Here is a 23,929-nt window from a genome sequence, read left to right on the forward strand (position 1 = left end):
GAGTTCACTAGTTCCACAGACAAGGGTCCCCTTTTTGGGAACTCTGATAGACTCGGTAGACATGAAGATATTTCTGACGGAGGTCAGAAAATCAAAGATTCTAAATACTTGCCGAGCACTTCAGTCCATTCCTCGGCCATCAGTGGCTCAGTGTATGGAGGTAATTGGATTAATGGTAGCGGCAATGGACATCATTCCGTTTGCTCGCTTTCATCTCAGACCACTGCAGTTGTGCATGCTTGGACAGTGGAATGGGGATTATGCGGATTTATCTCCTCAGATAAATCTAGATCAAGAGACCAGAGATTCTCTTCTTTGGTGGTTGTCGCCGGATCATCTGTCCCAGGGGACTTGTTTCCGCAGGCCCTCGTGGGTGATAGTGACAACAGATGCCAACCTTCTGCGCTGGGGTGCAGTCTGGAATTCCCTGAAGGCTCAGGGTGTTTGAATTCAGGTGGAGTCTCTACTTCCAATCAATATTCTGGAACTGAGAGCAATTTTCAATGCGCTTCAGGCGTGGCCTCAGCTGGCTTCGAACAAATTCATCAGATTCCAGTCGGACAACATCACGACTGTGGCATATATCAATCATCAGGGGGAACAAGGAGTTTCTTAGCGATGATAGAAGTATCCAAGATAATTCGATGGGCGGAGACCAACTCTTGTTAATATGTCGGCAATCTACATCCCAGGAGTAGAAAATTGGGAAGCAGATTTTCTAAGTCGTCAGACTTTTCACCCGGGGAGTGGGAGCTCCATCTGGAGGTGTTTGCTTCATTGATTCACAGATGGGGCAGACCGTAATTGGATCTGATGGCATCTCGTCAGAATGCCAAGCTTCCACATTATGGATCCAGGTCAAGGGATCCCCAGGCCGAACTGATAGATGCCTTGGCAGTGCCTTGGTCATTCAGCCTAGCTTATGTGTTTCCACCGTTTCCTCTCCTTCCACGCATGATTGCTCGAATCAAACAGGAGAGAGCTTCAGTAATCCTGATAGCTCCTGCGTCGCCACGCAGGACTTGGTATACGGATTTAGTGGACATGTCCTCCCTGCCACCGTGGAAACTTCCTTTGAGACAGGACCTTCTCATTCAAGGTCCTTTCAAACATCCAAATCTAATTTCTCTGCAGCTGACTGCGTGGAGATTGAACGCTTGATTTTATTTAAGCGAGGATTCTTTGATTCGGTCATCAATACTTTGATACAGGCTAGAAAGCCTGTCACTAGAAAAATCTATCATAAGATATGGCGTAAATATCTTTATTGGTGTGAATCCAAGGGTTACTCATGGAGTAAAGTTAGGATTCCCAGGATTCTGTCTTTTCTCCAAGAAGGATTGGAGAAAGGGTTATCAGCAAGTTCTTTAAAGGGACACATTTCTGCTTTGTCAATTTTGTTTCAGAAACGTTTGGCAGATGTGCCAGATGTTCAGTCTTTTTGTCAGGCTCTATCTAGAATTAAGGCTGTATTTAGACCACTCCTCCCTGGAGTTTAAATTTAGTTCTTCGAGTTTTTCTAGGGGTTCCGTTTGAACCTATGCATTCCATAGATATTAAATTATTATCTTGGAAAGTTCTGCTTTTGGTTGCTATTTCTTCTGCTCGAAGAGCTTTCAGCGTTAGTGTGATTCGCCTTATCTCATATTTTATTCTGATAAGGTGGTTTTACGTACCAAATCTGGCTTTCTTCCTAAGGTTGTTTCAAATAAGAATATTAATCAGGAAATTATTGTTCCTTCCTTGTGTCCTAATCCTTCTTCTAAGAAGGAGCGTCTGTTACATAACCTGAATGTGGTCCGTGCCTTAAAGTTCTACTTACATGCAACTAAGGATTTCCGTCAATCATCTTCATTATTCATTGTTTATTCTGGAAAGCATAGGGGTCAGAAAGCTACGTCTACCTCTTTCTTTTTGGCTGAGAAGTATCATCCGCCTGGCATATGAGACTGCTGGACAGCAGCCTCCTGAAAGAATTACGGCTCATTTTACTTGGGCTGTGGCTTCCACATGGGCTTTTAAAAACGATGCATCTGTCGACTTGGTCGTCCCTTCATACTTTTTCCAAATTTTCCAAATTTGATACTTTTGCTTCTTCTGAGGCTGTTTTTTTAGAGAAAAGTTCTTCAAGCAGTGGTGCCTTCCGTTTAGGTCTCTGTCTTGTCCCTCCCTTTCATCCGTGTCCTGTAGCTTTGGTATTGTATCCCACAAGTAAGGATGAAATCCGTGGACTCGTCGTATCTTGTAGAAGAAAAGTAAATTTATGCTTACCTGATAAATTGATTTCTTCTACGTCAATTTAAGACAGATTATATTTTTATTATTTACAACTTCAGTCACCTCTGCACCTTTTAGCTTTTCCTTTCTCTTCCTAAAACCTTCGGTCGAATGACTGCGGGTGGAGGGGAAGGGAAGAGCTATATATACAGCCCTGCTGTGGTGCTCTTTGCCACTTCCTGTTAGCAGGAGGATAATATCCCACAAGTAAGGATGAAATCCGTGGACTCGTCGTATTGTAGAAGAAATCAATTTATCAGGTAAGCATAAATTTCCTTTTTTCTTCATCATGTATTGATAGGACATTAAATTATAGGGAAAGACTTTTTGAATCTGAGCCATCATTAGCTAAGGCAGATGCTGTTCAGGGGTCTCCTGTCCAGGATATGCAGCAGGTTTCCCCTCAAATGTCCCATCCTTTAGTGTCTATTCATGCAGTGACCAGTGTTTCATCTTTTACTCCAGTTGGGGTTTCCTTGCAGGACTTTGCTAGCCAGATATCCTCTGTGGTAACTGATGCCCAGGCAGCTTTTCCAATGTTACAGGGGAAATGTAAAAGGAGATATAAGGATTCAGGGAGTAAGGTATCTGAATCAGGTGTGGCTATGTCAAATAGTTCCTCTCATAGATCTGAGGGGGAGGATTCTTCTGTAGCGTCTGAGGGGTAGATCTCAGACTCGGATAGTATAGTTCCTTCTTCTGATGCTGAAGTGGTAACTTTCAGGTTTAAACTTAAGCACCTCCTGGTGCTACTCAAGGAGGTTTTGGCTACCTTGGATGACTCGGATGCTACAGTTGTAGTCACTCCAAAGAAATCTAGTAAGCTAAACAAATATTTTGATGTTCCTTCAGTGGTGGAGGTTTTTCCTGTTCAGGTCGTGCTTCTGAGATTATTTCACGGGAGTGGGAGAAGCCTGGGATTCCTTTTTCCCCTTCTCCGATTTTTAAGAAAATGTTTCCAATTGCTGATTCTGTTAAGGAGTCTTGGCAGACAGTTCCCAAGGTGGAGGCAGCGATTTCCACTTTGACCAAGAGGACCACTATTCCCATAGAGGATAGCTGTTCCTTTAAGGATCCTATGGATAAGAAGTTAGAGGCGTTGCTTAAAAGGATGTATGTTCACCAGGGGTTGCAATGGCAGCCTGCGGTGTGTATTGCTACTGTTACTAATGCGGCACCATATTGGTTTTATGCGCTGTCTAATTCTATTCAGGCAGATACGCCTCTTGAGGAGATCCTGGATAGGATCAGGGCTCTAAAGTTGGCTAATTATTTTATCACGGATGCCTCTTTGCAGGTCATCAAGTTGGGAGCAAAGATTTCTGGCTTTGCTGTTTTGGCACGCAGGGCTTTATGGTTGAAGTCTTGGTCTGTGGATGTGTCTTCTAAGACTAAGCTTGACCTTGTTTGGGCCGGGCTTAGCTGAGATTATTTGAGACATTACGGGAGGAAAGGGTCATTCTCTACCTCAGGATAAGAGGAATAAGACAAAGGGTCGCCAGAGTAATTTTCATTCTTTTTATAACTTTTTAGACAAGCCTTCCCACCTCCTCTTCCAAGCAGGAACAGTCCAAGTCCTCTTTGAAGTACAATCAGTCTTGGAGCAAGGGGAAGCAATCTAAGAAGCCTGTCTCTGACTCAGTCAGCATGAAGAGTCTGCCCCCAGTCCGGGAGCAGATCTTGTGGGGGCAGACTTTCTTTTTTCGCATGGGTTCGGGATGTTCCAGATCCCTGGGCGGTGTACTTGGTGTCCCACGGATACAAGTTGGTGTTCAAGAATGTTCCTCCCAGGGGCAGGTTTCACCTTTCAAGATTATTTGTAGACCAGATAAAGAGAGAGGCTTTCTTACGTTGTGTTCAGAATCTTTCCGACCTGGGAGTGATAGTTCCTGTTCCAATTCAAGAGCAGGGTCTGGGTTTTTATTCCAATCTGTTCGTGGTTCCCAAAAAGGAGGGAACTTTCTTTCATGTAATTAGCAAGAGTCCATGAGCTAGTGACGTATGGGATATACATTCCTACCAGGAGGGGCAAAGTTTCCCAAACCTCAAAATGCCTATAAATACACCCCTCACCACACCCACAATTCAGTTTTACAAACTTTGCCTCCTATGGAGGTGGTGAAGTAAGTTTGTGCTAGATTCTACGTTGATATGCGCTCCGCAGCAAGTTGGAGCCCGGTTTTCCTCTCAGCGTGCAGTGAATGTCAGAGGGATGTGAGGAGAGTATTGCCTATTTGAATGCAGTGATCTCCTTCTACGGGGTCTATTTCATAGGTTCTCTGTTATCGGTCGTAGAGATTCATCTCTTACCTCCCTTTTCAGATCAACGATATACTCTTATTTATATACCATTACCTCTGCTGATTTTCGTTTCAGTACTGGTTTGGCTTTCTACAAACATGTAGATGGGTGTCCTGGGGTAAGTAAATCTTATTTTCTGTGACACTCTAAGCTATGGTTGGGCACTTTATTTATAAAGTTCTAAATATATGTATTCAAACATTTATTTGCCTTGACTCAGAATGTTCAACATTCCTTATTTTCAGACAGTCAGTTTCATATATGGGATTATGCGTTTGAATCAATCATTTTTTCTTACCTTAAAAATTTGACTTTTTTTCCCTGTGGGCTGTTAGGCTTGCGGGGGCTGAAAATGCTTCATTTTATTGCGTCATTCTTGGCGCAGACTTTTTTGGCGCAAAAAATCTTTTTCTGTTTCCGGCGTCATACGTGTCGCCGGAAGTTGCGTCATTTTTTGACGTCCTTTTGCGCCAAAAATGTCGGCGTTCCGGATGTGGCGTCATTCATTAGAAGCTTGTTTATTGGCATTTTTTTCCCATTCCTGAAACTGTCATTTAAGGAATTTGATCAATTTTGCTTTATATGTTGTTTTTTCTCTTACATATTGCAAGATGTCTCACGTTGCATCTGAGTCAGAAGATACTTCAGGAAAATCGCTGTCTAGTGCTGGAACTACCAAAGCTAAGTGTATCTGCTGTAAACTTTTGGTAGCTATTCCTCCGGCTGTTGTTTGTATTAATTGTCATGACAAACTTGTTAAAGCAGATAATATTTCCTTTAGTAATGTACCATTGCCTGTTGCAGTTCCCTCAACATCTAAGGTGCAGAATGTTCCTGATAACATAAGAGATTTTGTTTCTGAATCCATCAAGAAGGCTATGTCTGTTATTTCTCCTTCTAGTAAACATAAAAATCTTTTAAAACTTCTCTCTCTACAGATGAATTTTTAAATGAACATCATCATTCTGATTCTGATGACTCTTCTGGTTCAGAGGATTCTGTCTCAGAGATTGATGCTGATAAATCTTCATATTTATTTAAAATGGAATTTATTCGTTCTTTACTTAAAGAAGTACTAATTGCTTTAGAAATAGAGGATTCTGGTCCTCTTGATACTAATTCTAAACGTTTAGATAAGGTGTTTAAATCTCCTGTGGTTATTCCAGAAGTTTTTCCTGTTCCTAATGCTATTTCTGAAGTAATTTCCAGAGAATGGGATAAATTGGGTAATTCATTTACTCCTTCTAAACGTTTTAAGCAATTATATCCTGTGCCGTCTGACAGATTAGAATTTTGGGACAAAATCCCTAAAGTTGATGGGGCTATTTCTACCCTTGCTAAACGTACTACTATTCCTACGTCAGATGGTACTTCATTTAAAGATCCTTTAGATAGGAAAATTGAATCCTTTCTAAGAAAAGCTTATCTGTGTTCAGGTAATCTTCTTAGACCTGCTATATCTTTGGCTGATGTTGCTGCAGCTTCAACTTTTTGGTTGGAGACTTTAGCACAACAAGTAACAGATCATGATTCTCATAATATTATTATTCTTCTTCAGCATGCTAATAATTTTATCTGTGATGCCATTTTTGATATTATCAGAGTTGATGTCAGGTTTATGTCTCTAGCTATTTTAGCTAGAAGAGCTTTATGGCTTAAAACTTGGAATGCTGATATGGCTTCTAAATCAACTCTACTTTCCATTTCTTTCCAGGGTAACAAATGATTTGGTTCTCAGTTGGATTCCATTATCTCAACTGTTACTGGTGGGAAAGGAACTTTTTTACCACAGGATAAAAAATCTAAGGGTAAAAACAGGGCTAATAATCGTTTTCGTTCCTTTCGTTTCAACAAAGAACAAAAGCCTGATCCTTCATCCTCAGGAGCAGTTTCAGTTTGGAAACCATCTCCAGTCTGGAATAAATCCAAGCCTTCTAGAAAAGCAAAGCCAGCTTCTAAGTCCACATGAAGGTGCGGCCCTCATTCCAGCTCAGCTGGTAGGGGGCAGGTTACGTTTTTTCAAAGAAATTTGGATCAATTCTGTTCACAATCTTTGGATTCAGAACATTGTTTCAGAAGGGTACAGAATTGGTTTCAAGATGAGACCTCCTGCAAAGAGATTTTTTCTTTCCCGTGTCCCAGTAAATCCAGTGAAAGCTCAAGCATTTCTGAATTGTGTTTCAGATCTAGAGTTGGCTGGAGTAATTATGCCAGTTCCAGTTCTGGAACAGAGGATGGGGTTTTATTCAAATCTCTTCATTGTACCAAAGAAGGAGAATTCCTTCAGACCAGTTCTGGATCTAAAAATATTGAATCGTTATGTAAGGATACCAACGTTCAAAATGGTAACTGTAAGGACTATCTTGCCTTTTGTTCAGCAAGGGCATTATATGTCCACAATAGATTTACAGGATGCTTATCTGCATATTCCGATTCATCCAGATCATTATCAGTTCCTGAGATTCTCTTTTCTGGACAAGCATTACCAGTTTGTGGCTCTGCCGTTTGGCCTAGCTACAGCTCCAAGAATTTTTACAAAGGTTCTCGGTGCCCTTCTGTCTGTAATCAGAGAACAGGGTATTGTGGTATTTCCTTATTTGGACGATATCTTGGTACTTGCTCAGTCCTTACATTTAGCAGAATCTCATACGAATCGACTTGTGTTGTTTCTTCAAGATCATGGTTGGAGGATCAATTTACCAAAAAGTTCATTGATTCCTCAGACAAGGGTAACTTTTCTGGGTTTCCAGATAGATTCAGTGTCCATGACTCTGTCTTTAACAGACAAGACGTCTAAAATTGATTTCAGCTTGTCGAAACCTTCAGTCACAATCATTCCCTTCGGTAGCCTTATGCATGGAAATTCTAGGTCTTATGACTGCTGCATCGGACGCGATCCCCTTTGCTCGTTTTCACATGCGACCTCTTCAGCTCTGTATGCTGAATCAATGGTGCAGGGATTACACAAAGATATCTCAATTAATATCTTTAAAACCGATTGTACGACACTCTCTAACATGGTGGACAGATCACCATAGTTTAATTCAGGGGGCTTCTTTTGTGCTTCCGACCTGGACTGTAATTTCAACAGATGCAAGTCTCACAGGTTGGGGAGCTGTGTGGGGATCTCTAACGGCACAAGGAGTTTTGGAATCTCAGGAGGTGAGATTACCGATCAATATTTTGGAACTCCGTGCAATTTTCAGAGCTCTTCAGTCTTGGCCTCTTCTGAAGAGAGAATCGTTCATTTGTTTTCAGACAGACAATTTCACAACTGTGGCATACATCAATCATCAAGGAGGGACTCACAGTCCTCTGGCTATGAAAGAAGTATCTCGAATTCTGGTTTGGGCGGAATCCAGCTCCTGTCTAATCTCTGCGGTTCATATCCCAGGTATAGACAATTGGGAAGCGGATTATCTCAGTCGCCAAACGTTACATCCGGGCGAATGGTCTCTTCACCCAGAGGTATTTCTTCAGATTGTTCAAATATGGGAGCTTCCAGAAATAGATCTGATGGCGTCTCATCTAAACAAGAAACTTCCCAGGTCCCGGGATCCTCAGGCGGAAGCAGTGGATGCATTTTCACTTCCTTGGAAGTATCATCCTGCTTATATCTTTCCGCCTCTAGTTCTTCTTCCAAGAGTAATCTCCAAGATTCTGAAGGAATGCTCGTTTGTTCTGCTGGTAGCTCCGGCATGGCCTCACAGGTTTTGGTATGCGGATCTTGTCCGGATGGCCTCTTGCCATCCGTGGGACTCTTCCGCTACGACCAGACCTTCTGTCGCAAGGTCCTTTTTTCCATCAGGATCTCAAATCCTTAAATTTAAAGGTATGGAGATTGAACGCTTGATTCTTAGTCAAAGAGGTTTCTCTGACTCTGTGATTAATACTATGTTACAGGCTCGTAAATCTGTATCCAGAGAGATATATTATAGAGTCTGGAAGACTTATATTTCTTGGTGTCTTTCTCATCATTTTTCTTGGCATTCTTTTAGAATTCCAAGAATTTTACAGTTTCTTCAGGATGGTTTAGATAAAGGTTTGTCCGCAAGTTCCTGAAAGGACAAATCTCTGCTCTTTCTGTACTTTTTCACAGAAAGATTGCTAATCTTCCTGATATTCATTGTTTTGTACAAGCTTTGGTTCGTATAAAACCTGTCATTAAGTCAATTTCTCCTCCTTGGAGTTTGAATTTGGTTCTAGGGGCTCTTCAAGCTCCTCCGTTTGAACCTATGCATTCATTGGACATTTACTTTCTTGGAAAGTTTTGTTCCTTTTGGCAATCTCTTCTGCCAGAAGAGTTTCTGAATTATCTGCCCTTTCTTGTGAGTCTCCTTTTCTGATTTTTCATCAGGATAAGGCAGTGTTGCGAACTTCTTTTGAATTTTTACCTAAAGTTGTGAATTCCAACAACATTAGTAGAGAAATTGCTAATATGAAAGAAATGAATTTATCAGGTAAGTTCTTACATAAATTATGTTTTCAGACCAATTCTAAATCTCAAAGTGTAAACAAGTTCCTCAGAGTTCCATCATTCAAGATGGATACTATTAGTTCCATTCTTCCTTTGGTTCAGGAGGGTCAGTTCATGACTACTGTTGATTTAAAAGCTGCGTATCTGCATATTCCCAACCACAGGGATCATGACAATTTTCTAAGGTTCACATTCCTAGACAGAAACTTTCAGTTTGTGGCCCTTCCTTTTGGTCTTGCAACAGCTCCTAGAATGTTCTCAAAGGTCCTGGGAGCATTGTTGGCGGTGCTCCGGTTGTGGGGTGTTGCAGTGGCGCATTATCTGGACGATATTCTGGTTCAGACGTAATCTTTTCAACAAGTTAACTTCCAGAGTTTTGTTGTCTTTTCTGCACTCCCACGGATGTAAGGTGAATTTAGGAAAAAGTTCATTGGTTCCAGCTACAAGGGTGGTATTCTTGGGCACCATAATAGATTCTCTAGAGATGAAGATATTTCTGACAGAAGTCAGAAGAACAAAGATCTTCAACTCTTGTCTTGCCCTTCAGTCCTCTCCTTGGCCATCAGTGGCTCAGTGTATGGAGGCAATTGGTCTGATGGTGTCAGCTATGGACATCATTCCGTTTGCTCGGTTCCATCTCATGCCTCTGCAGTTATGCATGCTCAGACAATGGAATGGGGATTATGCGGATCTGTCTCCTGGAATTGTTCAGGATCAGGCGACAAGAGATTCTCTTCTGTGGTGGCTGTCCCCAGATCTTCTCTCTCAGAGAACCTGCTTTCGCTGACCTACCTGGGTGATCATGACCACGGATGCCAGTCTGCTGGGATGGGGAGCTGTCTTGGGCTTCCTGAAGGCTCAGGGTCTCTGGATTCGGAAAGTAGTCGATTCTTCCCATAAATATTCTAGAGCTGAGGGCAATCTTCAATGCTCTTCTGGCCTGGCCTCAACTAGCTTCAGCCCAGATTATCAGGTTTTAGTCAGACAATATAACATCAGTGGCTTACATCCATCATCAGGGAGGAAACTCGGAGTTCCTTGGCCATGACAGAGGTAGCCAAGATTATTCAGTGGGCAGAGGCCTCACAACTGCTGTTTGTCTTTGATCCACATTCCAGGGGTGGACAATTGGGAAGCAGATTTTCTGAGCAGACAGACTTTTCATCCGGGGGGGGGGGGGGGGACTTCATCCAGAGGTGTTTACCAGCTTGATTCTCAAGTGGGGACAGCCAGAGTTAGATCTCATGGCATCTCGCCCAAAATGCCCAGCTTCCGAGGTATGGGTCGAGGTCAAGAGATCCTCGGCTGTACTGATAGATGCTCTAGCAGTTCCTTGGGAGTTCAGTCTGGCATATGTGTTTCCTCCGTTTGCTCTTCTTCCTCGGGTCATTGCTTGGATCAGACAGGAGAGGGCATCTGTGATTCTCATTGCACCGGCGTGGCCTTGCAGAATCTGGTATGCAGATTTGGTGGAGATGTCATCTCTTCCACCTTGGAGACTTCCGTTAAGGAAGGACCTTCTACTTCAGGGGCCCTTCCTTCATCCAGATCTCGTTTCTGTGAAGCTGACTGCTTGGAGATTGAATGCTTGATATTATCTAAGCAAGTCAGTTATTGAGACTATGATTCAGGCTTGTAAGCCTGTGACTAGAAAAATGTATTATAAGATATGGCGTAAATATCTGTATTGGTGTGAATCCAAAGGTTATTCTTGGAGTAGAGTTAGGATTCCTACAATGTTGTCTCTTATCCAGGAGGGTCTGGAGAAGGGTTGATCTGCAAGTACCTTGAAAGGTCAAATTTCTGTTTTATCTATTTTGTTGCACAAGCGTCTGGTGGATGTGCCAGATGTTCAGTCTTTTTGTCAGGCCTTGGTTAGAATCAGGCCTATATTTAAGTTTGCTGCTCCTCCTTAGAATCTTAATTTGGTTCTTAGAGTTCTTCAACAGGCTCCGTGTGAGCCTATGCATTCTTTCGATATTAAAATGTTATCTTGGAAGGTTTTGTTTTTGGTTGCTATCTCTTCGGCTCAAAGAGTTTCAAAGGTTTCAACACTGCAGTGTGAATCTCCTTACCTTATTTTTTTATACTGATAAGGTGGTCCTGCACAACCTGGATGTGGCTTAGTGCGTTGAAATATTATTTGCAGGCGACTAAGGATTTTTGCCAGTCTTCTTCTTTGTTTGTTGTTTTTTTCTGGGGAATCGCAAGGGTCAGAAAGCTTCGGCTGCTTTTCTTTCTTTTTGGCTGAGGAGTGTTATTTGCCTGGCATATGAGACTGCTGGACAGCAGCCTCCTGAGAAAATCACAGCTCATTCCACAAGGGATGTTTCTTCTTCTTGAGCCTTCAAAAATGAAGCTTCTGTGGAACAGATTTGCAAAGCTGCCACTTGGTTATCTTTACACACTTTTTCTAAATTTTATAAGTTTGATACTTTTGCTTCTGCTGAGGCTTCTTTTGGGAGAAAGGTTCTTCAAGCAGTGGTGCCTTCTGTTTAGGTCAACTGTCTTGTCCCTCCCTTATCATCCGTGTCCTCTGGCTTGGGTGTTCCCAACAGTAATTATGATGATCCGTGGACTCACTGTGTCATTAGAAAGAAAAGAGAATTTATGCTTACCTGATAAAATTCTTTCTTTCTTGACACAGTGAGTCCACGGCCCTGCCCTGTATTTTTTAGACAGTTTACTTTTCTATAAACCTCAGGTACTTCTGCACCTTATGTTACTTCCTTTCTCCTTTCCCTTTGGTCGAATGACTGGGGTTTAAGGGTAAGGGAGTGATATTTAACAGCTTTGCTGTGGTACTCTTTGCCTCCTCCTGCTGGCCAGAAGTGATATTCCCCCAACAGTAATTATGATGATCCGTGTACTCACCGTGTCAAAAAAAAAAAAAATTCTATCAGGTAAGCATAAATTCTCTTTTATGCAATATTAATATTTAATAAAGTGTTATGTGTATTTACTATACATATTCCACTTTCTAATGTTCTGCACATAGCAGAATATGCTCTATGTATTTCTATATATATATCTGTATACATCTGTGTTTGTTTATATATATATATATATATATATATATAGTGTGTGTGTATATGTATGTGTATATACATATACAGTAATATGTATATGTGTGTGTATGTATATATATATATATATATATACAAAACACGGAAGGGGGACTGTACTCCTAGGACCGGTTACACAACCATGACCCTGCAACATGCCCAGCCCTGGGTGCCTCAGTGGCACTCACAAGAAGCTGTTCTGTCACCAGAGTCACAGGCAGTTAACCCCAGACAGAGTGCATGAAACATAGGGGAAATTACAAAACAAATTAATACCACACACAGAGAAAACCCTGCACTTACTAGCAAGCTCACAGCTAAGATTTAAAAGCAAAAATGGAAAGGTTAGTTACCGCATCTGGCCAAATGGGACAAGCCCAGGTACCACGTCAATGTCCCTTTCCAATACCTGGGAACCCTAAAACAGCCACACAATGCAAGCTCTCAAATCCAACAAACTGCGAACAAGGGAAGGGTGCACAGGTTTATGTAATACACCTCAGTAATATACAAAACACGGAAGGGGACTGCACTCCTAGACCGGACCGGGTACACATCCTATGACCCTGCAACCTGCCCAGCCCTGGGTGCTCAGTGGCACTCGCAAGAAGCTGTGCTGTCACCAGAGTCACAGGCAGTTAACCCCAGACAGGTCTGGGTGCAAGAACCATAGGGGAAATTACAAAACAAATTAATACAACACAGAGAAAACCCTGCACTCACTAGCAAACTCACAGCTAAGATTTAAAAGCAAAAATGGAAAGGTTAATTACCGCATCTGGCCAATTGGGACAAGCCCAGGTACCACGTCAAGTTCCTTTCCAAAACCTGGGACCCTAAAACAGTGTGTGTTGTATTAATTTGTCTCTGTTTACACTACCGTGAGTAATGGACCACCCCACTTTTACAAACACTTTCATATGAGTCAGCAAGACACTGGTTCTACAAACTCATTGGTTCTCTATGGACAGATCTAAATTAGTCACGGGAGTGATAACAGAGTTGTACATACATATAATAGACAATTGATACAATAAAACAATACAAAACAACGTAATCGTAGCACTGACTTTAGTCAATACAGTTACACGGTAACATACTACTAATTAACCGAAGAACATTGTAAAAGCATGTTGTTAAAAAAACGTTAAACAGATGAAAGATAACGGTAGATAGCAATACTTCTTGATGTTACATATTTTATTTTTATATTGTAAATTAATTTATCCTTGAAAAGAGAACACTTAGTGATGGCTAGTATTTATTAATATGACAAATTTAGAAAATTCATAAGCCAGCTACGATCTAGGTTAACAACCATGTAAATGTGTATTTTGAACATTACATGAACTGATTTATTCTTCATTTTTATTTAACCCCCTTAAGGACCACAGCACTTTTCCATTTTTCTGTCCATTTGGGGACCAAGGCTATTTTTACATTTCTTGCAGTGTTTGTGTTTAGCTGTAATTTTCCGCTTACTCAATTTTACTGTACCCACACATATTATATACCGTTTTTTCTCGCCATTAAATGGACTTTCTAAAGATACCATTATTTTCATCATATCTTATAATTTACTATAAAATAAATTATAAAATTTTGAGGAAAAAATGGAAAAAAAAACACCACGTTTTCTAACTTTGAACCCCCAAAATCTGTTACACATCTATAACCACCAAAAAAAACAACCATGCTAAATCAGTTTCTAAATTTTTGTCCTGAGTTTAGAAATACCCAATGTTTACATGTTCTTTGTTTTTTTTTTGACAAGTTATAGGGAAATAAATACACGTAGCACTTTGCCTATTTCCCAAACCACTTTTTTTTCAAAATTAGCGTAGTTACATTGGGACACTGATATCTTTCAGGAATACCCTGAATATCCCTTGACATGTATATATTTTTTTTTTAGAAGACATCCCCAAAGCTATTGATCTAGGCCCATTTTAGTATATTTCATGCAAACATTTCACTACCAAATGCGATCAAATAAAAAAAAATTGTTCACTTTTTCACAAACTTTAGGTTTCTCACCTGAAATTATTTACAAACTACTTGTGCAATTATGGCTAAATGGTTGTAAATGCTTCTCTGTGATCCCCTTTGTTCAGAAATAGCAGACATTTATGGCTTTGGCATTGCTTTTTGGTATTTAGAAGGCCCGCTAATGCACACTGCGCACCACACGTGTATTATGCCCTGCATTGAAGGGGTTAATTAGGGAGCTTGTAGGGAGCTTGTAGGGTAATTTTAGCTTTTAGTATAATGTAGCTAGACAACCCAAAAGTATAGATCTAGGTCCAATCTTTGGTATATTTCATGCCAACCATTTCACGCCAAATGCGAACAATAAAAAAAAGCGTTACATTTTTTCACTCAATTTTAGGTTTCTCACTGAATTTATTTACAAAACAGCTTGTGCAATTATGGCATACATTGTTGTAAAAGCTTCCTCTGGGATCCACCTTTGTTCAGAAATAGCAGACATATATGGCTTTGGCTTTGCTTTTTGGTAATTAGAAGGCAGCTAAATGCCGTTGCGCACCCACACGTGTATATTGCCCAGCCATTGAAGGGGTTAACTTAGGGAGCTTGTAGGGAGCTTGTAGGGTTAATTTTAGCTTTAGTGTAGGTATCACCTCCCACATTGACACATCCACCCCCTGATCCCTCCCAAACAGCTCTCTTCCCTCCCCACTCCCACAATTGTCCCCCGCCATTTAAGTACTGGCAGTAAGACTGCCAGTACCTAAAATAAGAGTTTCTTTGCGGGATTTAAAAAAAAAAACAATAATTATTCTGCTCGTAGGATCCCCCCCTGCCCCTAGCCCCCAACCTCCCTGATCCCCCCCCAAAAGCTCTCTAACCCCCCTCTCTGCCTTATTATGCGACCTTATTGGGTACCTGGCAGGCTGTCTGCCAGTACCCAGTTTGAACTCAAATGTTTTTTTATCAATTTTTTTTTATTTTATTATTTAGCTGCCCCACCTCAACTTATGTAGCTGCCCCCCCTCAACCCCCAACCTCCCACCCTCCCAGATCGTTTAAAATGTTTTATGATGCCACCTCTCTCCACACCAAGTTACCCCCTGTTGTTCCATAGTGTAGGTTTCCCACCCCCCGCGCGCGCACCCGCGCACGCGCGCGCACTCGATCCCGCCCCCCTTCCCACCAATGGCCGCCCACCCGCCTCCCTAGATCAGCTCCCACCCACCAACGAACATGGCCATTGATGGCCGATGCAGAGAGGGCCACAGGGTGGCTCTCTCTGCATCGGACGGCTAAAAAATGTTATAGCAGGATGCCTCAATATCGAGGCATCACTGCTATAACATGAAAGCAGTTGGAAGTGATCAGGATCGCTTCCACTGCTTTCAAAGACCAACGACGTACGGGGTACGTCCTTGGTCATTAACTGCATTTTTTTGCAGGACGTACCCCATACGTCGTTGGTCGTTAAGGGGTTAATATGTATATGTTATTTGTACTATATAGTTAACTATATTGTAAAGATTGCTCACATTTGAAACTATATACCACAGATAGGGTAATGGAAAGAGAAAACGCAGACACTATGTCCAATAAGTATGTCCCTACATTTGAACTCAGTCGCTCTTATGTTATCCACACATTCTTTTTCCATATTTTTCCAAAAGAGATTGTGAAAGGTGCATCAGCTTATAGATTTGTATGCCTCTTTAAAAAGGTCATTTTTATTATGTATAATAAAGCATTTTAGGCAAATAGGTATAGAAGTACTGAGAACTAAAGATCAAGAATTATTCTTAAAATATATTATTCAGTGTTTTATGGAGCTGTTACTTGTCCTACTAACAGCTTTATCGTTGGATTTTTGTAGCATGTACTGTTGCTCATTCTGAACTTTACATTGTTGTATGAAGTATGTCTGTATTTCTTAGTTGTTTTCATCTGCAAGGCCATGACTTTGAGCACAATGAAAGAGATGGTGAATTTATCCTCTTGTCACCAAGAATGACTTAGTGTTCGTAGTTAACCTCTCACCAAGGCCACATATTGATGATTTCTTTTGACTCATAATTTATTAGTATTAATAACAATGTTTTACTTTCAAGGACTTTCCTATGTGAGCAGTACATAGGTATACTATATTCATTTGTTCTCACAGATGCTTTTATTTGACATTTACTGTATCAGTGCAACAGCACATGTCTGACAAATGTCACATTTTCCTATTAAAGGGGCCATATAGTTTAACAAAATATCTGTTCAATAGAAAATTGATTCAGAATTTATTCTTTTATTATTTTCACTCTTGCATTTTAACAGCAATTACTTAAAGAACCATTGAAGGGACCATAAAGTCAAAAGTAAATTTTATGATGCAAGATAGCGCATTTGATTTTTCACAACTTTCCAATTTACTTCTGTTATCTAATTTGCTTCATTCTCTTGGTATCCTTTGCTACTATACAGCATGTCTAAGTACAGCTAGTGTTGATTGGTGGCTGCCCATATATTCTTGTCATTGTATCGTCGGTAGCTCTTGTTTTTTCCAAAAAGGATGCCAAGAAATTGAAGCAAATTGCATAATAGTAGCAAATTGGGAAGTTATTTAAAATGTTATGCTCCATCTGAATCGTGAAATACATTTTTTGGGTTTTATGTTCCTTTAAATAGAGTAGAATAGTCTAATCAACAAGTGCATTATAAAAACACAATGCAGTATCACTTTTTTCTGACATATATATATCAACATTTACAACAATTTGCTGCCCCCATACCATCAGCCAATAACAGACGCATATACATGTACACTGTGAACTCTTACACATGCCCAGTAGTAGCTGGTACCTCAGAAAGAAGTGTGCATAGAAAGAATACTGTGCACAATTTGATAATGGCAGTAAATTGCAAAGTCTCTTAAAGGGATATGAAACTCAATATTATTCTTTCATGATTTATAAAGAGCGTGTAATTTTAAACAACTTTCTAATATACCTATATTATTTAATTTGCTTCATTCTATTGATATTATTTGCTGAAAATCATATCTACATCCCTCAGTAGCTGCTGATTGGTGGCTGCACATAGATTCCTCATGTGATTGGCTCACCGGTATACATTGCTATTTCTTCAACAAAGGACATCTAAAGAATGAAGCCAATTAGATCATATAAGAATATTGTTTGAAATTGTATTCTCTATCTGAATCATGAAAGCATTTTTTTAGGTTTAGTGTCCCTTTAAAACCTATGCTCTATCTGAATCATGAGTTTAATTTTGACTTTAATGTCCCTTTAACTTTTTTCATGCAAAACATATATTAAACTGCTCCTGTGCTTTCATGTGTATGGCAGAAAACCAAGTGCCTATGTCTCTTCAAGCTTATATTGTGTTAAAGGGGTAACACCAATCTTAATCAAGCAAACATTTTAATTACGGTATATGTCATACCTATGTAATTGATACCACAATTTTGTTTCTAGACATTACTTAAAGGTATTATAAAGTCAAAATTAAACTTTCATGATTCTGATTTTAAACAACTTTCCCATTTAATTCTGTGTTGAAAAACATACGTTGATAAGCTTGCAGGAGTTCAGGGGTGTCTTTAGCACTGTGTAGCAGATTGTTTGGAGAGAAAAAAAAATGTATAAATGGTATATATAGTTTTCAAACAGTGCTGCCCTAAACTGCTAATGACAAGTGCACACTCCAGCTTCCCTATGAGACTACCTAGGCCAGGAGTCAGCTACCTTAGCTTTCCAGATGTTTTAGAACTGCATTTCCAATGATGCTTAGGCAGCTTAAAGACAGTTAAGCATCATGGGAAATGTAGTTATAAAACATCTGGAGAGCCAAGGTTGCTGACCCCTGACCTAGGCTAACTCTTAAAGTATACAGTAATAGTATTTGCACATAGCAATATTTGTGCTTTTCCCATATTTAATTTGGTTTATGGTTGGTTTGAAAAATGGAAATATTATCTGTTAGCAAAATTGTTAGTGTTGTAATTTATATTATTCATATTAGTATCTGTTTCCTGTCTTTTCTAGAGGATGGAGGATACAGTGGTGCATTGTGCCTCAAGTTTCAGAAACCATAGTAAGTCCTGCTTGTTTTTTGATTTGTCACTCTATCTGTATTAATATTCCCTTTATCTTTCTATTTTAACTTATATAGTGAAGTAGAGGACACATACACACAGTGAAACGATAAAATACTTAAAATAGAAATATTTAGAAGGGAGGAGAAGGTATAGTAGTGTTTCTGATGGAGTAAATAAGGAAATAATGGATAGAGTCTTAAACTTCTTTCTGAAGCTCTAGACGTGAGTAGTAAACTATTGGGTTGACCCTAGTATGATTAATGGGCTGGTACCATTTTTCTGTGTTGATTTTGATAGACATGTATTTTATTAAATGGCTGGTAGTACTTGGAGTGCTTGTGGATTCAGAACATATCTTTCTTTCATACATATGGTGAGAGTCCGCAATCCATTACTCTGGAGAACTACTCTTCTTTACCACTAAGAGGAGGCAAATATTCCCAAACCCCAAGTGCCCTATAAAACCCCTTCCACCTCACACATACCTTAGTCTTTACTTTGCCTCTGCTGGAGGTGGTTGTAGAAGGAAGATGTGCATTTGAATCTTCAGAGAAAGGTTTTCAGTCTATATTGAGGCCCAGTTTCTCCTCATAGTACAGTGCTTGTCAGAGAGATGTATATGGCATATGGTTTGTGGTTCTTTTTTCGTCTCATGGAAAAATTTTCATAAACCTTCCATAATTGGTCGCAGAGGCTTGTCTGTTGCCTTCCTTTATGTATCTACAATATATCCTATTCCATAACCTGCTGCTTTGGCTGTCTGCTGCTTGTTTGCTAGTGGACGAGTGTATATAGGTAATTATCATTTATTAACATTTAGACACTCTATAGCTACATATTTATAGAGATATAAGAGATTTTTAAGGTCATAGTGTTTATTGCATTGCTTTGTCATATCCTATAATTTAGCAGTCTGATTCTGTCCCTAAATCTGCCTGAGTCCCTTGAACACTTTTCTACGATTATTAGGTGTGATTATTGTAAAAAAAAAAAAGCGGAGGTGCCTTCTCCAGCTCATTTATGTGACTCATGTTTAGAATTATTAATGCAATGATACCAAACTAATGCTGTTTCTCCAACATTGGTGTGTCCGGTCCACGGCGTCATCCTTACTTGTGGGATATTCTCTTCCCCAACAGGAAATGGCAAAGAGTCCCAGCAAAGTCACATGATCCCTCCTAGGCTCCGCCCACCCCAGTCATTCTCTTTGCCGTTGCACAGGCAACATCTCCACGGAGATGGTTAAGAGTTTTTTGTAGTTTTATTCTTCTATCAAGTGTTTGTTATTTTAAAATAGTGCTGGTATGTACTATTTACTCTGAAACAGAAAAGGATGAAGATTTCTGTTTGTAAGAGGAAGATGATTTTAGCAGACAGTAACTAAAATCGATTGCTGTTTCCACACAGGACTGTTGAGATGAAGTAACTTCAGTTGGGGGAAACAGTTAGCAGTCTTTTCTGCTTAAGGTATGACTAGCCATATTTCTAACAAGACCATGTAATGCTGGAAGGCTGTCATTTCCCCTCATGGGGACCGGTAAGCCATTTTCTTAGTTAAACATAAAAGAATAAAGGGCTTCAAAAAGGGCTTAAAAACTGGTAGACATTTTTCTGGACTAAAACAATTGCTTTACTAGGCATATTATGCAGATTCTAACTAATTATTGGTATTATAATCTTGGGGAACGTTTAGAAAAACGGCAGGCACTGTGTTGGACACCTTTTTCAGATGGGGGCCTTTCTAGTTATAGACATAGCCTCATTCTGGGACTGTATAGGGGTTAAATGTAAAAACGGCTCCGGTTCCGTTAATTTAAGGGTTAAAGCTCTGAAATTTGGTGTGCAATACTTTTAATGCTTTAAGACACTGTGGTGAAATTTTGGTGAATTTTGAACAATTCCTTCATACTTTTTCACATATTCAGTAATAAAGTGTTTTCAGTTTGAAATTTAAAGTGACAGTAACGGTTTTATTTTAAAACGTTTTTTGTGCTTTGTTGACAAGTTTAAGCCTGTTTAACATGTCTGTACCATCAGATAAGCTATGTTCTATATGTATGAAAGCCAATGTGTCTCCCCATTTAAATTTATGTGATAATTGTGCCATAGTGTCCAAACAAAGTAAGGACAGTAATGCAACAGATAATGATATTGCCCAAGATGATTCCTCAAATGAGGGGAGTAAACATGATACTACATCATCCCCTACTGTGTCTACACCAGTTATGCCCACACAGGAGGCCCCTAGTACATCTAGTGCACCAATACTTATTACCATGCAACAATTAACGGCTGTAATGGATAACTCCATAGCAAATCTTTTATCCAAAATGCCTACTTATCAGAGAAAGCGCGATTGCTCTGTTTTAAACACTGAAGAGCAAGAGGACGCTGATGATAACTGTTCTGACATACCCTCACACCAATCTCAAGGGGCCATGAGGGAGGTTTTGTCTGATGGAGAAATTTCAGATTCAGGAAAAATTTCTCATCAAGCTGAACCTGATGTTGTGACATTTAAATTTAAATTAGAACATCTCCGCGCACTGCTTAAGGAGGTGTTATCTACTCTGGATGATTGTGACAATTTGGTCATTCCAGAGAAATTATGTAAGATGGACAAGTTCCTAGAGGTTCCGGTGCCCCCCGACGCTTTTCCTATACCCAAGCGGGTGGCGGACATAGTAAATAAAGAGTGGGAAAGGCCCGGCATACCTTTTGTTCCCCCCCCTATATTTAAGAAATTATTTCCTATAGTCGACCCCAGAAAGGACTTATGGCAGACAGTCCCCAAGGTCGAGGGGGCGGTTTCTACTCTAAACAAACGCACTACTATTCCTATCGAAGATAGTTGTGCTTTCAAAGATCCTATGGATAAGAAATTAGAGGGTTTGCTTAAAAAGATTTTTGTACAGCAAGGTTACCTTCTACAACCAATTTCATGCATTGTTCCTGTCACTACGGCAGCGTGTTTCTGGTTCGAGGAACTAGAAAAATCTCTCAGTAAAGAATCTTCGTATGAGGAGGTTATGGACAGAGTTCAAGCACTTAAATTGGCTAACTCTTTTGTTTTAGATGCCGCTTTGCAATTAGCTAGATTAGCGGCGAAAAATTCAGGGTTTGCTGTCGTGGCGCGCAGAGTGCTTTGGCTAAAGTCTTGGTCAGCGGATGTGTCTTCCAAGACAAAATTGCTTAACATTCCTTTCAAAGGTAAAACATTATTTGGACCTGATTTGAAAGAGATTATTTCAGACATCACTGGGGGAAAGGGCCACGCCCTCCCACAGGATAGGTCTTTTAAGGCTAATAATAAGCCTAATTTTCGTCCCTTTCGCAGAAACGGACCAGTCTCTAATTCTGTATCCTCTAAGCAAGAGGGTAATACTTCACAACCCAAACCAGCCTGGAAACCAATGCAAGGCTGGAACAAGGGTAAGCAGGCCAAGAAGCCTACCACTGCTACCAAAACAGCATGAAGGGATAGCCCCTGATCCGGGACCGGATCTAGTGGGGGGCAGACTTTCTCTCTTTGCTCAGGCTTGGGCAAGAGATGTTCAGGATCCTTGGGCGCTAGAAATAGTTTCTCAAGGTTATCTCCTGGAATTCAAGGAACTACCCCCAAGGGGAAGGTTCCACAGGTCTCAATTATCTTCAAACCAAATAAAGAGACAGGCATTCTTACATTGTGTAGAAGACCTGTTAAAGATGGGAGTGATACATCCAGTTCCAATAAGAGAACAAGGAATGGGATTTTATTCCAATCTGTTCATAGTTCCCAAAAAAGAGGGAACATTCAGACCAATTTTGGATCTAAAGATCCTAAACAAATTTCTCAGGGTACCATCGTTCAAAATGGAAACTATTCGAACGATCCTACCTACTTTCCAGGAAAATCAATTTATGACTACCGTGGATTTAAAGGATGCGTACCTACATATTCCTATCCACAAGGAACATCATCAGTTCCTAAGGTTCGCTTTTCTGGACAAGCATTACCAGTTTATGGCACTTCCATTTGGATTAGCCACTGCTCCAAGGATTTTCACAAAGGTACTAGGGTCCCTTCTAGCGGTTCTAAGACCAAGGGGCATTGCAGTAGTACCTTACTTGGACGACATCCTGATTCAAGCGTCGTCCCTGTCAAAAGCAAAGGCTCATACGGACATCGTCCTAGCCTTTCTCAGATCTCACGGATGGAAGGTGAACAAAGAAAAAAGTTCTCTGTCCCCGTCAACAAGAGTTCCCTTCTTGGGAACAATAATAGATTCCTTAGAAATGAGGATTTTTCTGACAGAGGTCAGAAAATCAAAACTTCTAAGCTCTTGTCAAGTACTTCATTCTGTTCCTCGTCCTTCCATAGCGCAGTGCATGGAAGTAATAGGATTGATGGTTGCAACAATGGACATAGTTCCTTTTGCACGAATTCATCTAAGACCATTACAACTGTGCATGCTCAGACAGTGGAATGGGGATTATACAGACTTGTCTCCGACGATTCAAGTAGATCAAAAGACCAGAGATTCACTCCGTTGGTGGCTGACCCTGGACAATCTGTCACAGGGAATGAGCTTCCGCAAACCAGAGTGGGTCATTGTCACGACCGACGCCAGCCTAGTGGGCTGGGGCGCGGTCTGGGAATCCCTGAAAGCTCAGGGTCTATGGTCTCGGGAAGAGTCTCTTCTCCCGATAAACATTCTGGAACTGAGAGCGATATTCAATGCTCTCAGAGCTTGGCCTCAACTAGCAAAGGCCAAATTCATAAGGTTTCAGTCAGACAACATGACGACCGTTGCATATATCAATCATCAGGGGGGAACAAGGACTTCCCTGGCGATGAAAGAAGTGACCAAGATAATTCAATGGGCGGAGGATCACTCCTGCCACTTGTCTGCGATCCACATCCCAGGAGTGGAAAATTGGGAAGCGGATTTTCTGAGTCGTCAGACATTCCATCCGGGGGAGTGGGAACTCCATCCGGAAATCTTTGCCCAAATAACTCAATTATGGGGCATTCCAGACATGGATCTGATGGCGTCTCGTCAGAACTTCAAGGTTCCTTGCTACGGGTCCAGATCCAGGGATCCCAAGGCGACCCTAGTAGATGCACTAGTAGCACCTTGGACAGGGCCGGATTTACATCTCAGGTGCCTGTAGGCACAAAAACCTGAATCGCCCCCCTACCCCCCCCCCCTAAAAAAAAAAAGTGGAAAAAAATGAGGACTTTTTTATATTATTATTTAGGACAACTAAAAATAAATATTAGATGTAAAATTACATTTTCCCTTTTATGGAGATACACAAATACACACACCAATTGCAATATTTGTTGTAATGGAAGCTACACCAAAAATCAATATTCACTTGACTCAAATGGCCATACAATTTCTATTATGTATAACAAAAACAAATCATGTTAAACTTTTAATGCAAAATATTCTAAAGAAAACCCTATTTAAAGGGACATAACATGTGACAGTTTGCTGGGCATTTTGTTATTGCACTAGTGCTTGCACAGAAGTGTGTTAGCCTCTTGCAAAAGAGTTAAACACATAGTCAATGTCAGTTCTGAGACAGCAATACACATACAAAAATCTTGTGAACTCTGATATTTTTGGTACAAATACACACAGATGTTACATTTATTTTGTTCTGAAATATAAATATAATATGATGTTGCTCTCAAAGGAAAACATGGAGTGTAGATTATATGTAATC

General features: G+C 40.4%; 1 protein-coding gene across 1 annotated transcript in view; it reads left to right on the plus strand.

Moving 5' to 3' along the window:
• Nucleotides 1–23,929, plus strand: part of GRAMD4 (GRAM domain containing 4) — an 837,450-nt gene that overhangs the window by 571,113 nt on the left and 242,408 nt on the right. Inside the window, exon 10 of the mRNA XM_053716614.1 lies at nucleotides 18,162–18,210. Coding sequence (XP_053572589.1) covers nucleotides 18,162–18,210 — 49 coding nt within the window. The remainder of the gene's footprint in view (nucleotides 1–18,161; nucleotides 18,211–23,929) is intronic.

The sequence above is a fragment of the Bombina bombina genome, chromosome 6 (genome assembly GCF_027579735.1).
Source record: "Bombina bombina isolate aBomBom1 chromosome 6, aBomBom1.pri, whole genome shotgun sequence".
NCBI classification, from domain to species: domain Eukaryota; kingdom Metazoa; phylum Chordata; class Amphibia; order Anura; family Bombinatoridae; genus Bombina; species Bombina bombina.